The sequence below is a fragment of the Trichoplusia ni genome, chromosome 13 (assembly GCF_003590095.1).
Source record: "Trichoplusia ni isolate ovarian cell line Hi5 chromosome 13, tn1, whole genome shotgun sequence".
NCBI classification, from domain to species: Eukaryota; Metazoa; Arthropoda; class Insecta; order Lepidoptera; family Noctuidae; genus Trichoplusia; species Trichoplusia ni.
Window position 1 is genome coordinate 10761172 of NC_039490.1, and position 17906 is coordinate 10779077.

A 17906-nucleotide genomic window follows, 5' to 3' on the forward strand; every position below is an offset into this window, starting at 1 on the left:
GTCATCATTTAGCCCTTCCTCGGCTTCACATATTTATTTAGTACACTTCCACTACATATACCTCGTGAGGCACTACATACATTTCCCCCACGTCATCCTTAAGGGCTAGTACTGAGGAACGAATGGCTGGGCGAAGGTCCTTAAGGGCCCTCCAAAGGGTATTTTCCCTTAAACGAATGTTATGAAGCCATTGTAATATGAATATTGTATTTTACGTGGATTTTATGCCAGAAATGTTAAAGTGGCTTGAATAAAGGGTCTTCTGATTAAATACCGAAAACCATTTTACTGAAGACTGGCTAGGCCCCGTGGGATCGCCCGCGTTCTTTTTTTTCGTGAGACATGAATCAATTAAATCGAGTTTCGCTTGTAATATTGGCTTTTGTATTACTTGGTTCTTAGCATTTTCGGGTGATGTAATATCTTCTAGTTATTTTTCTTAACTCAGCAACTTGCTAATAAAATATTACAATAATCGATCAATCAATTTTAAAACGTAACAAAAAAATAGGAAACACAGTTCTCAAATACTGTTATCTAGAGCATACTATACCAATGAGTTTAAAGTCCAGTCCAAACTTATCTTTGTAAAATAACCAAAAATGTAAATGTATCTCATAAAATAGTTATGAACATAGCTGAGCTTTGTAAAACTGGAGGCTATCGTCTGATCTGTATCGAGTATGGACAGTCAAAGGCTCGCTCGGCAAACACTCGCTCTTTAATAACCGGCTCCCGGACTATATTGAAATACAACAGCCTTTTTACTCGCATAGTGGAACGATAGATATGACCATCATCAAAATCTTTTGTGAAATTGAAATTCTAGGGTAACTGAAAAAGTGTAGTGTTATAAACTTACACTGATCCCATTTAATAAAAAAAAAAGTATAGATATTCTACAAGTATTAGGATCTTAATATCACGATTCCAAAATGTCATTCCCACGATGGAGAACGGACATCACACTCCAAAATGTATTATTTAAAAATATATGCCCTGGATAACGTTAATGTGTCTATGTTAAAAATGCATATATGCAAGCACGTCTCCAACCTTCTTGCAACCTTACTACCATAAATTCATAAAGTACATCCAAACAAATAACAAGTCAATTTAAAAAAAAAACAACAAATTACTTTCACACACACACATACAGCCAACTAATAATTGAGTATAAACAACTTATATACACATACATACATATGTAATACACATTATGAAAACCTTTAATTGACATCACGCTATTGTCCAACTGACACCTCGTCTGGTACAAGGAGTCCCGATCCTCACTTCTTTGCAATATGTATTACATAACTTTAATACTATAGTATGTATGTACATATGTATAGGTAGGCTGTCAAATGATTTTCGTTTAATTTGTCAAGTTCAGTAGTTATTTACTTATGGTTTGAAACTGTTATTTGTTGTTATGTAGTTTATATAAAGGCAAGTGTCACTGATTCCTGAGAATCAAGGGAGGAAGTTGGTGTTTGATTGTATTGAAATTATTTCTGGTACAATTGTTATTTATATCTCAACTTTACTAAACAATATTGTTCCGCGTTACTTGTTATCATTGGGGAAGCATACAGTAGTACGCAGTCAGAATCAGCCTATATGTTAAACAAGCTACAAGTTTCAGTTTAATTAAACATCGAACAATCATATGACTTTACTTAATACATGAATAGCAAAACTCGTAACTAGCGTAGCACTTACACATCGAATCGCTACGAAAAATATATTTTCGTAGCACTCGCTAACTTGCTACGAAGTCAGATAATACAATTCATTTCGATCATAATGGATGAAAAATCCTTAAAAACGATTATTTCTTGAATCTTTTTGAAAACCCTTTGTAAAATGATTCATATAATACGAGTGACATCACAATAGGATCGGGTCGGTTGCATTCATAAACAAATAAAAGCCTTTGAACTGAATCTTTACAAAGTGGTATAGAGCAAGCGATTGGTGATCCGCTGGCTTTGCTACGCCTTTGTGACGACTGGAGTAACAATGTTCATTGTGAATCAAAAGCTGGCGGTAATATGAAGTGTGTTTGAAGAAATACAGAATTAGAACGGAAGGAAAATTATAGTTATTTAACCTTACAACATTCAATAAATAAAAAATATGGGGGTAAAAAAAATGGCAATCGAATGAAATCGTTTTAACAAAAGTCAATAAAATCTAAAAATTCTAAATTTTGAAATTATCACACGTTTCATACATCTTCGTGAAACAAAAGTGTATCGCGAGAACATTGTCTGCATGTTGTTATTTCTACATATTACGTTATCAGCTGAAGAGGTTCTATTGTTTTAAATATCATGAAAATATCGTGAAGGCGCTATCAAAGGCTTGTCAGCTGCTTTCAATAGGCGACTGTCAAGTAAAATGATGCAGTAAGACAACAAAAAGGTCGTATATGACGGAGAAAATGTTGCCTTAATATTATGTAACATACACTAAGTTATATACAAGAATCTGTGTTATATACATATTTAGATAGAGAGTTCTTGAGGTTCAGTTTCGTGGAGTTGATCGCGAGTAATAAACCATGTCTTTGTATTTGTGGAATCAATGACAAAATGATTTCTAACACTGATTGATCAATTAGTTCACGGTTCACGCGCCACTTGACTGTTCTCGGGCCTGAGTCAGTAAAACGAGCTCCTTTAAACATGGATAAAATAATCCGTTAAAGAAGTTAAGATAGTGTTATCAGACCAAAGTACGTATTCACAATAGTGACTTGGCATACTAAATACCTACGTATACACGGTGATTTTTTAGTCGTCTTACAAAAGCAGCCCAGTTCATGTATCCGACATAAAATACCCCTAGGCGCGATTATTATTTTTTTATCATCAACTAAGATGATAAGTACGAAGAAAAATTAAACAAGAGAAATCTGAAATATACTCTTAAAAATGATAAAAGCGCCGCCGCCTGCGCCCCTAACCATGGTTACAAGGCTCGGACCGCGCTCGCAACAGAGCCGTTTTTCTAAAAAACTACGAATCATTATATTGAATAAAAATTGCATTTTAAATTTATTCAAATCTCGTAAATACCTATTTTTTTATCATGAACGTGTTCTAGTCATTGGATACATAAACTGGGCTGCTTTTGTAAGACGCCTAAAAAATCACGGTGTATAGCTGTTTTATTCGGCTTGCTATAACGAATTTCTAAGTTAAAATTAGAGAAAACGTTCTAATATCTTAAATAACTTCGCCGCTGTAAAATGGTGATATAAGAAGCATCTCAAAAGAGGTTCAAGAACTTTTAACTTGTATGTTCCGCGGCTCACTGGCTCTCCCATTCGTCTCCTGAATGATTTCACACGCTCCGAGTCGCAGCTAGTTGAAAACTCGTGTAAATCGATTAGCGCCGCGCCGCACTGTGGCGAAGTCGCTAGTGCTGTTCCCTGCTCGCAGACATACTTATCGATACTATTCGACAACACTAAATAACCTTAGGGATTTGCTGTTCGTTTTGTTAAGATTTTGTTTTGGCTTAGAGTCTTTTCAAAGTTACTACATAGCCAATAGAATTTATGTATTATTATTTGAATGATACAAAGTGAAGCCGCTTTCCCCATTAAAAGATGCAACCTGCCTTTTGAGTCATAAAATGCAGCACTAACCATAAAACTGTCCATCGCACGACCGTTTAACTATAATTGACTGAAAGCCCAGCTCCCGCTAATTTCCATTTAGAATTCGAGAAAAATAAAATAAGACAAATAACAGAGGCCACGCCCCCCGTGATTAATGAATTAAAGTGAGATTAAATTAATTTGAAATGCTAAGTGGGCTCGTTACCCGCCCGGACTCGAACCCGCGCTCTCCATTATCAAGTACTTTTAACCGTTGCGGCTTAAATGTAAATTTGTTGAGACCTGTTTGGCTATTCAAAATATCAGAATAAATAAATAAATCAAATTTAAGTTAATATTGAATTGACAAGATGGCACACAAGTACACAACAGTTTAAAAAATCATTCTTCAAATACACAAGTTCATACGCGATGGGGTCTAAAACAAGACGTGCGATCTCGATGAATACGCGTGAGTAAACCTTTCTAAAACAATTATCGACATTGCACCGTCATAAAGGGTTATAATCTAATTACTTGCGCCGTGACGTGTGACGTGTGAGCGTACCTTCACTCGTGTGTTATGCAGCGAGGATTAAGTGGCGATCGGCTGTCGAAGCCTAATCCCTCGGCCATTGTCGTAAGCCAGCCTTACAGACCACGGCTATATGACACACATACACAGCACTAGGCATAGAGAAATATGCGAGTTAACTATAAAAAAGGGACCAAACTTCTTGCCAAGTGTTGCCGGTCGTCCGTCAAAAACTTTATTTAATTGATTACTAAGTGTTAAACGTTTTATGTAACAAGAATACTTTGTTCAACAGTGGGACAGTTACAGCCTCTTGTTATTCAGCCTGCGGTTGACGGATATCACGCAGATTGTTCTCAACAAACCAATTAAACCGAAAATTTTCCTTGTACCACTATAATACGTGTCACTTCCAAAGCGGCGTCGTTTTTCAATTGTTTCGAGTACATTACGTGCTCATAACGCACAAAGAGTCCGCGTCTACAGTGAAGTATCTCAGACTACTCGTAACACTGCGAGTGAACAGTTTTGTGGATTACAAGAGCTGTTGAAGACGTTGGATATCTTTTGTTTAGAATAATGTGTGCCATTCAAATTGTGTTTTGTTTTATGTATTTCACGTTTCGATGTAATTTGGGTATTGTTGCGTGCCTTTGTCTTGTCTTTTAACATTCTCTATCGAGAATATCTTCATAATTTAACTTATCCATGCAGTGTCGCTGCTTTTAATGTGTAAGGTTAAGTGAAAACACACTTAAACAAGTCTTTACTGATATTTCAGTCAAAGATCTTAATTTTAATTAATTCGTTATTATTCGGAATATTGAGTAAGTTGGCCAGAAAGGTCAGGCATAAAGTGAGATGGAAATATGAGTCCTTGTCTGTAATTAGTCACGTATCGGCGATGAAGCCGTGGGTCAGTCGCCTGGTCGCTACTTCAACGAACTCCGAGCACTTGAGTACGTGCGTCATGCTTTACTACTGAGTAAGCATTAGTATGGGTGTTCCTACAAGGCACGGGCTACCATCATAACCTGTTAGACGAGTGACCGCTACCAATGTCTATGTTTCATAATTAACTGATTAAAAAAATCTAAAACACACGTTTTTGAAAATGTGACTCCATTTAAGTTTTATCAAAATCGATCCAACCGTTTTTATAGTTTTAAATTGTAGAATTTACTAAGCCAAAAAAAGAAGAATGACTGATCTCCTGATTTAAAACTTTTTTACCGCGAGATAGGATGTACTAAAATTCTAAGGAAGTTAAAGTTTCACTGATTTAGAGGAAATTAAGTACAGAGCGAAATGTAAATTATCTAAATATGACTTTACATCTGACCTGCCTAGAATCAGAAGATCTTGTTACTACAAAAACAATCTCTAACATGACAGATGATTAAAACAGCATCCGTGTTAGTTTCTTGATTTTGGTACTTGCGCTGATTGCGCAAGTTTTTTATTTATTTAATGAAGTACTATTTAAATGATCACGGTTCTTGACTATTTCACAACATTTTAAGGTTTTAATGTATATTAAAATGAATTAACTCGCTCGATCGCCGATGAATCCTATACTGTCCGAAACCAGTCGGGCGATCAAAATGCATACGCGTGAGTGAACCGTTGTATCATATAAATGTGATAATATAATCAGATAAAAAGTTTGCAGTTTCGTTTAAATATACACAACATTTCATCGCCTACCTTTACACAAAGGACTATCTTTAGAATTAACACAAACTACCCTAAAATAGTACGTGTAGTTAGTTAACATTCAATCATATTTATTGCAAGGAGAGCATATCTAAAAAGTTGTGGCGAGAATATGATGATAATATTCCGCATAAATAGTAACAGTTACAGATAATTGATGAGTTTGTAATGAGGCGATGCTGAGGTGCAACAAGTCGGCACAGATGTGATGTCGGGGCTTGTCGAGTGTTGCATGTGGGAGACTACCGTGGCAAGGTGCCAGGGGACGAGTCAAACTGCTGTGTTGGTTACAAAATGATATGATTTTATTTTGGTACAAAAACAAAAGAGGTATTTAACCCTCCCAAGAGCAGAGTTTAGGAATAGTATTTTGTATCGGTATTAATATGTTTCCCATTTACATATTAATTTAGTTGTAGTTTGCTTTCTAAATTTTCTTACATATAGAATAAAATATTCTTTATTGCACCCCACATAAGTACAGGATTGGATACAGGTAAATAGTACCTTGGTGCCACAATGGGCACTTACAGCTTAATTTATATTAAAAATCGCAATTTTACTTGGAGACATGCGTTAAAGACGTGGGGTGACGATGTACAAACGACGTTGTAACATTTATTATTTACCCGATGAAACTTTATTTAATATTACTCATTCCAAAGCTAATTGTAAGTGACACACAAATCGTATGTGCCTTTTAATTTACTGTGAGCGCGGATTACGCGGCGTGTGTAGGATTTATTTTATTACGCCACGGTCTGGCGCGCATATTGTTTAAAATATTAGAGAGCTCTTGTGATTGTAGGTATAAACAATCAAATGTAACGAAAGTTGTGATTAATTAAATATGTATGGTACTTTTTAAATAATCAGTTCATTTTTCGATTGAAAGATAAACTGAGAAGTTTCTAGATTTAATTTTAATGCTTGTAGTAATTTCCAATATAAAGTTATGATAAATTAAATATTTTTTGTACTTTTTAACTAATAAGTTTATTTTTCGATCTAAAAGTCAAACTTTTCTAGATTTAATGCTAACTTTTATAGAAAAAATCAAGAGTCACCAGGATCATGATATGACACTGGCTGCAATATTTTTTATTGACATATTAAGAAAACAACTATACATAATAATAAATGATTGTTTAAAACAATTTCCTTCACTGCGAAACAAGTGGATTTCCAAGAAGTGAGAACTGTCACAATTACTTGTTACTGTTTCCATAAATGTGTCACATTATTAGTATTCTGCGAACTGGTATAAGATGCCGTCGGTGTTGTTGCGTTCGTCAGAGAAACAAAATGAAATGCACTGTTCACACCGCCGGCGGAATGATTTAACATACAATGTTAAGACGCTTTTTTACAGTAACGAAACATAAAGCTATGTTTTATTATTTGAAACAAGGCCGTCGGTATTCAAAAGCGATAGGAGAGTCAGCTTTTGTAATTATTAATTAGACTTTCATATCGAATGACTTAAAAGGTTTTAATTAGTACTTAATAAATTACTCCTACTACTAAAATAATTTAGTAGCAGTATTTCATTTTATTTCAACAGTTTTAAAAGTATTTATTAATAGCGTTTTTCTGGACGTGGACACTCAAACAAGAAAATAGGTTGGAAAATATGAATGGAAGGAAACCGGGAAGCATATTATTTTCTTTCAATAACAATTGATTTCAAAAGTTTAGAAATAAAATTATAAAGGGCGGCAGCATGAGTGGCGTGCTCGTAATAATGGGCTTTATTAAATCTATTGCCTCCGACTGGCCGCGCTGGACCCCTCCGATATCGAATTTAATTAACTTTAGACCTGTCCGATAATTATTCTCATAATTTTCAACAAAAATCTTGAAATTTATACGATTTTGCAACTCAGAAAGTAATTTGAAGTCAAAACCGAACTTCTATTCGAAAAATAATAATTACAAAAAAAAACAAATTAAAGGAAAAAACGTATATTTTGTATTCACAAACAAAGATATGAAATACTTTTCAAATTGTAATAAGAAACGAGCCTTGAAAAAGGAGTAACATGGCTACGCCGTCGCTCGTAGCGCGTGCTACGCGTTACATTTCCGTAGCGCTCGTAGCACATTATATGAAGAAATTCGTTTGATAAAATTGTTTCTCGTGTGGAAATTACTTCTGTTATTTTGTGCGACATTTGTAAAGTTATGTAAGAGAAGAATGTTCGTTCAAAACTTTAACAAGCTCGTAACATGGCTTTAATTAATTCCTTTAATAAATTACTTCCGAAATTAAGCATTCAAAGTTACTTAGACGCCAATTTTGTTTGAGTTTGTCGTTAAAAAGCTTTAAGAAGTACATATATCAATAGAAAAGATGGTAAGCGCCTATAGCAACACTCTAATGATGTATTTTTCACTATATAGATATTCTAGAATCCAAAAAAATATTTTATGATAATAAGACTTTTGATTTTTGTATCCACCGATGAAATAAGGCATTAATGTCATAATTTTTGCCTACAAGTTTAAATATTATACTTTCAAAGTTCTTTCGTCCATAAAAATTTCATTTATAGCTGTATCTTTCGACAAAAAATCTGATAATGATTTTTACGTATTTTTACGAATAAACGCACCCTATGACGATAAAACAACCGGGAAAATTCGTTTCATTAAACATTACACTTACCGTGATAACTCGACGTAAAGTTTTGAGTGTGAATCGACGAGCGTCTGACTACGAGCTGCGGTGGTGACTGGTGAGCTTCGGAAGGTCGCAGCTATATATAGTGGTGGCGCGTTGCGGGGGCGAGGGGCGGGGCCAGCGCGCTCTCCTCCCGATCGCAACTCCTCCCCATTTTGACAGCAAGCTGGTGACGTCCGCGTGACGTCATCCAACTTCGCTGATGTACTGGACATATGGGTAAAAAGCTCTTAATAACTAAAAATATAAGCAGCGTAGCACGTGGAGAAAGCATTAGGAAGCAATCTACTAGAAATCAAAATCGACGAAACTAAAACCTTTGCCAAACTATGTCCAAATAGTATTAAATAGAATAAGCTCTATACTAAACAAACCATTTGTTTTTTTCACCCTACAACCATTTCCGAACATCGTAAAATACATTTACTTTCCATAACGAATCGACAGGCTTGCCATGCTTCAATACTTTGCAAAAAGTATTTTACTTCTTTCTTTTCAATCCCAAATATAGTTTTAATCAACCTTTTCGGTCTAATTTCCAGCCATTACAGCAACATCATTATTTCAGGCTCTTCCTGCCAAAGTTGTAATAACAGTTAATGTTCTTACACCTCAATTAATTTAAAGTCACAGCTTAAGTCTGAGGCTTCCACATTAATAATGCAAAAGGAGTTAACAACTTTTCCGCGACATTGTTATAGCTTTCCTAATTGTAGAGACAACAAATTACATTCTTGTAAAATTTGGAACATAAGTATAAGTGGAAGGCAGTGGATGCTTGATGACTGATCGTGAGTGCTCTTTTGGAAGGAAAACGTTTTATAGTGGACGATGAAAAGCTGTTATGATGATAGTAAAGATGCGAAAGATTAAAGAAATGAACTAGAAAGGAAAAAATACAATTCTAGGATAGGTTGTAATATATGAAATTACCTATATTGTGGTTTGATTAAAGTGTAGAGCCCACTTTAAATTTTTAAATAGAGTTTTTAAATTTACAGTTAAATAGCTCGGCCTGATCCAGGACTAGACATGTTGCTTATTTTTTTTCGTGAACGAATAAAAAAACAAGATTTAGATAGATTGTACATACAATATCTATAGTTATTTTTGTAACCTAGCAAGAACTATGCTTGTCAGTGTACTTATAGATGAATTATTAAAGTTATAATATGCATTAACAGTAGATATAAAATTATCATAATAATACTGTATAGAGACGAGTTACAAGCAACTTACTAACTCTTTAAAAAAAAGCAATTGTGAAGTTCAAGCCATTGTGAGAAAAGGACGCACTACAGAAGATAGAGCTGCGTCCCTTTTCCACACCTACAATAGTTTTTCTTTAAGCGGTGGTAGTGAAGACTCCTCTGGGACACTCGTGTACAGTGGGACATTAAACAGCTGTCCTCGGTTACGAGTGCGGGTTTATGCCCCGCGACCGAGAACTGTTAGACATGTGTGTAGAGATTGGAAGCTAGGAGTACTCATGGAAATTATACTGTGTTTTATAGAGTATATCTCAGCTGTTTATTTTTTTATCTTAGTTTATGAAATTAGACAGTTAGACTTAAAAGCTGGAATTTTATCGAACAAGAAAGGATTAAATAAAATAAGTGAATATATATCTACTAGAGATACTTTTTAATTGTCATATTGTATTTAGTGCAATAGCATAAAAGTCCAGAATTTTGATACCGTAGTTCACTTAGAGCGGCAGAACCAATTCTCTTTATCTTTTATTTGTTTAACTCCACTATAGAATCCACTAATACATCTACAAAATATCAAACAGAAATAAAGACTGAGAGATTTAACTAGTGATGTATCTGAGTCAGATCAGAAATAGAACTAGTACTTACGACTCATATTTGACCTTAACTTATGTATTGGAATAAATTATGTACTTTGTGAACAAAATGCCATATCATTGTACGTATGAATGACCTCTTATTGTCTTTGAGCAAAAATAGCTTCGAACGGATTCTTTTCGACGCGTAGGCGTAAGGCCTATAATTTAATTGGTTAACTTTAACCCAATATTATTTTCAAAGTCACAAATCAAAGTCATTTTTAAATCACTTAGCTAAATGTTAATAATAAGATCCTTGGTTAATAAGAAGTGTAAGAAGCAAAGTAGTAGATTTTATAAGCTAGTTTGCAAGCTCACTCCACGATTGCTACGTCGTAGCTGCTACGGGCTACGAATTACAACTGTTCAACATCATTTACTTATACGAAATGCAATTTTTTGAACCTCAACTTAAATTCCTTTGTATTAAAGTTTTACTGCATAATACTTCTAATTCTCTCTTTGTTTAGGCTATCAGGATTTTTCAAATCATTTTTACTTAGGCCATCAAGTAGAGTCAGGGCATGACGTTAGGTCGCAGGGCACGGTCGCGGCGCCTCTCCGACAACTATTGTCAATTACCGACGGCTGTTAACCTTACTTTATTATTGTTACACTTTTCGGTTTACGCGATACATTGCTAGGGCTGACATAACGATATACAATGGACGATGTGTGTTGTGTGTGTTGCAAACAAAATTAAAAACACTTGTATTTTTTTTTTCATTTACGGAATAACGTAATGTTTTCTTTAACTTTGCCTTGATAGTTTGTAGTTACAACTAAGATGAATGATTTTTGGTGACATTTTAAAATACCTTGTCGTATGCAATATTTGTTGAATTAATTCATGCCTCATATTAAAATTACATTTACTTAAGATTAATATTCAATAAGCAAACCAAAAGTATCAGCCCTGTTGAGTGCTGAGTCTGGGCAGTTAAACCCAATTGACTCAGTTATGGCATACGATTAAATATTTTATTTTTCCAATTATTGCCGGTCTTTACCCCCCCCCCCCCACTACCTCTACCTCGGTATAAAAGGGCTGCGGTTTGTTCCGCGCTGTGTGGACTGGGGGCAGTAGCGACTGACGGTCGTTATAGGGAATCATTATTGTAAAGCTATTTTTTTTTTGTATTAATGTTCTGTTAAAGTAAATTGAATAGACTCTGTGGTTGAACAACTCGGGCTTATTTGAATACAGTTTCATGTATAGATTACCTTAAGAAGGCTTATATATTTGGTCTGATGTTTTTTCTTTAACTGCTCACTGTTTTATTTGCAGATAGTTATTTAGATCCATGCGTTAAATATAACCTTTTTTTGTAAAAGGCTGTCGTCGGCGGGCATTACCGTTTTGCATTTGGCGCTTTGGAATATTTGTAGTTAGACTCACCTTGTCCTTCAAAGCCGCGTTAAAATAAGGTCAATACATCGATAAAAAGTATCTTGTTAATATAATACGAGACATATAAACCTGGCTCTAGACAAATTGGTATTTTTGAATGAAAAATGTCTATCTTAGCTTTGTTATAGCCTATTGGGAAATTACGCTCAATATTACGACATTACAGTAAATAGGCCTTTGCTACCATGTAGTCTGTATGAAAATATACGAGTACCTATATAGTTTCTCAAGGAACATTTAAAGGTATCAGCTCTTCATTTCATAACGTGTTTATGTTTTTTTTTAAAAAGTAGTTCATTCCGAAATATACAGGGTTTCCTTGAAACTGGGTCGCATTTCAATTACCGCCTCAGGCCATGGAAATAAACTGTTTTTCTCCAAACAAGCATTCTATTCGGTAAAGAATGATCCTGGTTTACGAAACTAAGTTAATGACTTAATTCATAAAATGGCTGACTCGGCCGCCATCTTGAATATTGATACAATTTATTTATTATTCATGATTTAGTTCTCATAGTTTTTAACATTATTTATTAGTGTTCAAAGATTAATCAGAAGTTGGTATGCTGTTCAGGTGATATCATTACTTGTAACTTGTAACCGATTAGTTTGAGTTATCTAAAGAAGATCGATAAATAACATTATTTTTATATTTATTAAATGGTTGTCATATCTCCTATACCTAAGTGGTTGGATTAATACACCACGTATACCTACTGTTCTCCTGCAAATAACACCTCAACACACATCAAACTTCATGCCAATATTACTAATGTGTTACACCTCTATAACTTGTAGCACAATTGAAATGAAACTACTTTTTCGGATTTTATCGCGGTTTAATTTTGGATTTTTGTTCCCGTGACCATGATACCTGCAAAGGTGTCGAAACGTCGGGAACTAAAATCTAAAATTAAACCGCGGTAAAATTCATAAAAGTAGTTTTAATTTCAATGTCTAAGATTCGTATTGCTTCATACAGGACCCCTGCTTAACATAAAACAATTGACAGCCACTCGACCTCATTCACTCATACCTACACTTTTTAGATTATAATTTAGGAACAAACAAAACACAATCTGTAGAACAAGGTTGAAGAGTATACAAGTGTGTCTTACAAATGGTGTGTCCACATGTTGACAGAGCAGATTAGAACATTACGATGTGAGCTGAGCGATGCTGATGGCTGTTGTTCCGCCATTGTGGGTAATGAGACAAGCGCCACACAAGTATATGTATATATATGAACGATTTATAAGGATATGTTTCACATATTTCAGACATTCGTTGTTCAGCTGTCAAAGAGAGAAGTCAAGGAGGTAGCGAGCGTTTTCTGCTTTTGTAGTGCTCTAAGAACAAAAAAAAAGAAAGAACGGTGATGTGTCGCCCTTACTTGCTATATTACGCCAATTAACAGGTGGTTAGGTTAAACAGTAAAACTTTATTAGTTTAGGATAACACTAGGCAGACGTTTTTATGGGTATAGCATTGTCTTTGAACTAATTCACGATTGTATGAATGAGAATACTTTAGTAACGTTACTTTATCATCATGATATGAATTTAGAGAAGCTGAGCGAAAGCTGAAATTTCGGATTCTCTTTTCGCCCATTATCATTCAGTCGATATAATGGAGGTGGAAAATGTTTGTTCGGCAACATTCCTTATCCAGGTGTAACTTAATTAAGCATAGTAATTTATTTTTTCTTCTTGTTTCAGTTATTGCGGAGGCAGCAGCGACTCGAGAGGCTACTAAACTGCTGGGTGGTGGGCTGCAGTCGTTCGGGCAGGCAGCAGAACAGGCCAAGGGTCAGATGACCGACAACTTTCCCCGAAGTGTTGAGGACTTCTCCCAGTTCACTGACAAGTCTAAACAGGTATGTGGATTATGTTGATAGTCGAGTTTCGATTTTATGAGGCACATAAAATGTAGCGTCTTTGAAAAATAACGTTGCAGATGAAAAGATATTTTCAGCCAACTTTCAGACTTTTCTTTTTAATTTAAAGAGCTGGAAATGTAATTACATGTTGCGGAAAGGATTTTATGCGACTATTTCTAGACTACCAAAAAAAGAAGAGCAGAAAAAAGCCTACGCAAAATGAAAAGTCGTATAACATGATCACTGTATGTGCTAGTATAAAGTTATACCAGTGCATTACCGGGACACCCACTTCTCCAGCAGTGGGCGTCGCGCCGCGCTCGAGTAGCTTCCACGGCACACCATCAATCTATGAGATAGCTGCTATGTTTCTCATTACCTAGACCTATTTATAAACAATTCCTTTGTGAAAAACTGGAAAATACTTATGGGAATATATGTATGTTATGCCTTTTAGGATTGTCGTCAAAAGTATGTTCAAAAATGATATGAGAGGATTTTGTGCCCGGGACACACCTATTTTGGGGGATGGTTTTTTTTAATATCACCTAGTTTGACAGAAAAGCGTTGTCTTAAGGAATCAGTTACTGTTATCAATATACCTGTTATAATAATTCATATAATATACCAAACTCTGATTTCAATTAAGTGGATATTTCCTTACTTTGTAGAGTCAGCGTCACTTCACGCGTGCCGAGGTGTCGCGCTGCGCCGGCCGCGGCCGCTCTTGTCTCTACATCATCTACAACAAGCTCGTGCTGGACCTCACCGACTTCGCCAAGTTCGTGAGTATATACACAAATATGATGAAAGCCTGAAGCTAGAAAGTCTGACTAACTAAGGGGTATCGATGTTTGTAAAACAGTGGTACGACTAGTTAGACTCCGTTTAGACTAGAAGCCGACCCCAACATAGTTGGGAAAAGGGTAGGGTGATGACGATGATGATGATGAACGCCTGGTCGGATGCTTATGAGATAGAAAGATGCCGAGCATAAAAAAATTGACATATATTTCATACTAAGAATAAGGGTGTTTTTAGCTTGTTCAGTAAAATTGTCTATAGACAAGTAGGTAATTTCCGAGGGCTGACACTATTGGGTTGGTCCGGAGTATTGAACCATCAAGCAGTCACGTGACTTATCGAAATTAAACGTAAATTATAACTGCCGTTTAGCCTTTTCTTTTTGCTGTCTTAGTCTAATTCAATATAGTTGTGTTTGGGCCTTCTTTTGTTCACAGACTTGCTTAATTAATATTAAGGTCTGCAGTTGCCTTTGAAGTTTTAATCGTAACTCTATATCAAGACTATTCTGCAAAAATAAAATTGAAAATGGATTTATCAATTTGTGATTCAAAATATGTAGATATACCAAAATGCATTCAGTCAAAAGTTAAAGTTCAAATGCGTAGGCGGAGAGAGTGTGGGCAGAGCGACGTAGGTTTACCTATAGAAGTAACACAAACTTCTGCCTATACAGCATCACGCCCACACCTCGGTATTAAAGACAAGATATTTAAATTGAATGGTACAACCGTTCAATTACGAGTAAAGTTACTTGACACTTTCGGTTGGTTCTAGAAGAAGTTAAGGTTATGGAGCGGTGAGGTAAAATGTTATCTATTGATGTAACTCTGTTTGTCATTTGAGGACAACGTTATAATTTTATAATCTAAAATCGTAATATTGATATGTAACGAGGTATATAACATACTGTTACAACATTGCACTGCACATTAATAAGTATTCACAGCTCCGCTACATGTCCTCGTAGGACACATTTCTCACGCTCATCTCTGATATATACTAATATATAAAGATGAAGAGTTTGTTTGTCTGTTTGAACGCGCTAATCTCAGGAACTACTGGTCCAAATTGATGTTTGTAATTTATATTTGTAATTTAGTATATAAATTCTTTTTGTGTTGAATAGACCATTCATCGAGGAAGGCTTTAGGCTATAAACCATCACGCTGCGACTAATAGGAGCGAAGATACAATGGAAAATGTGAAAAAATAGGGCAGGTTTAAATCATAACTTATATCTTCTACCCACGGGGACGAATTCGCGGGCAACAGCTAGTCTCTGATAAAAACACTGCCTTATGAGCTATGTTTATCTGTGATAGGGTTTAACACAAGCCTATATTTTCATACATGTTTAGTGGTTGTATAGATACATATTTGCTCACGCCGTTAGAATTTCGATACAAATAGACCAACTATATAGACATTACATAATACGTATGCTACACTAAACTCTACGAATACATTTAATTGTTTCCAGTAATTAATGTCGACCACAAAAAGGCAATTGTTTGATAAATGAAACCACGGTGAGCAGAGACGAATTGTATTTGCTTAAATAAAACATTAAAATGACAAGGTAAATAGGTTAAAAATACAGTACACAGATAATGATATTTTTACGATTTAATGAAGATTTTAATGATCGTAAGTAAATTAAACTTTTCTTTAGAGAAATAAGTATTTCAATAGTCATAGGTACATTTAATTTACAGCTGTGTCTTAACTGATTATCTTGTTTTAAACTTACTATTCAAGTATGTCGTACTTAAACATACAAAACACAACTAACATATACGTCCATATCATATAGACCCACTACAAGCTCTCATAAGTTTTAAACCTACTTATACTAATTAAGTTTATAAATGGCGTCTGCGCCTGTCATTTTAATTACTTAATTATTTAAAAATAAGAGATATACTGATCTAGTTTATGAATTACCTGTCACATAAATAAGATATTTAATGTAAGATACACATTATGATTAAATTTTATAAAAACTTGTACTATAACGCAATATTAACCCCGGTCTCGTGTCCCCAGCACCCGGGCGGGTCGGGCTTGCTGAGCCGGTACGCGGGAAGCGACGCGACGGCCGCCATGCGCGCCACCGGCATGCCGCCCGCCGTCTTCGACACCTTGCTGCAGAGGTTCGTCATCGGCACACTTGTGAGTATACCTGTTAATCAATTGTCCATTTTGGTAATGAGACGAAGACCTACAGACTTACTTACATATTCAAATATATTTCTTTAATTGTACTTCTCTTCGTAATAAAATGAAAAAGCCGCACAGACTTTATTACTTATTCAAATGTATTTGGGTTTATACCAGCCAAAAAGTGTTGCTGGTAACAAAAATACAGATGTTTACAGATGTCTGTTAGATTAGATCTTTTTGTCTAATGCGCCTTTTTTTAAATTAAATTACATGCCTCATACATTTGGCACATACTTTTTACGATTTAACGCTAAAATTTTTATGTTAAATTTTCTTAATTAGCTTAAAAATTATTTGATGTATCATTCTTCGGGACCACTACATTCTATGATGTTTTGTAACAGTTCACACATGGTTTCCAATTTACCGACCGATAATATTCTCTATTATATAAAGTTCCCCTCATAACTCAACACACCATCAATAGAAACACCTATTCTCTCCCAAGTCCGTCCCAACAATGTCCATCGCGTTCATCCAAACATTTTATTTGATTCACAATTTACTGAATCACATTTATTTATTTGCCTGAATATATCAAATGATGGTGTTTTTATATCGTTAATTGGCGTTTCATTAATTGTTCGGTTCAGTACATTTTTATTATTATACCGTGATATTGTGTTGCAGGTGCAGGACTGATGCGGTCGCTGAAAATACCTGAAAACTGTCGATGATCACGGATGAATGATTATGTGTTTTAAAAGGACTTGTATTTCTGTTAATACAGGGAAAGTGTTTATGTATTGTTATGTAATGTTGATAATTTTGGTAAGGTTTTGAGATTGGTAAAAAATTAAATGAAGTATTCTGGAATTGAGCCTTTACTTAAATGTAAATTGAGTTCCTTAGCATGTGGTGGTGTGTAAATAGTTTTATAAAATTATAGCATAACTCATTGCGGATGCATAGTAAGAGAGATGGCGCTCTTTGCCGTGTATTGCGCTGTCATGCTTCCACAACCATAATAATATTACTATATGACGTGTCTGATTATATTGTGAGTTTGGTATTTGTAAATTTTGGCCAGGAGTAAATAAATAAAATTAAATCTTACTGTTGTTTGGTCTTATTAATTTACCCATTCTCCAATGTTAACAGGCTTTTTGCTTTAACATAAGTATTATAAGGACTTATTCGAAAAATGGTTCATAAAAAAGATTTAGAATGCAGTATATCAATTATACAGT

General features: G+C 35.0%; 2 protein-coding genes across 2 annotated transcripts in view; one reads left to right on the plus strand and one right to left on the minus strand.

Moving 5' to 3' along the window:
* The window catches only part of LOC113500033 (prothoracicostatic peptides-like), a 45354-nt gene extending 36133 nt beyond the window's left edge, over window positions 1–9221 (minus strand). The window contains exon 1 of the mRNA XM_026880679.1: window positions 8530–9221. The gene's annotated coding sequence lies outside the window, so the exon portion shown is untranslated. The remainder of the gene's footprint in view (window positions 1–8529) is intronic.
* The window catches only part of LOC113500034 (fatty acid desaturase 1-like), a 30479-nt gene extending 12702 nt beyond the window's left edge, over window positions 1–17777 (plus strand). Inside the window, exons 2-5 of the mRNA XM_026880681.1 lie at window positions 13526–13683; window positions 14358–14471; window positions 16540–16665; window positions 17347–17777. Coding sequence (XP_026736482.1) covers window positions 13526–13683; window positions 14358–14471; window positions 16540–16665; window positions 17347–17358 — 410 coding nt within the window. The 3' untranslated portion in view covers window positions 17359–17777. The remainder of the gene's footprint in view (window positions 1–13525; window positions 13684–14357; window positions 14472–16539; window positions 16666–17346) is intronic.
* The last annotated feature ends 129 nt before the right edge of the window (window positions 17778–17906 follow it).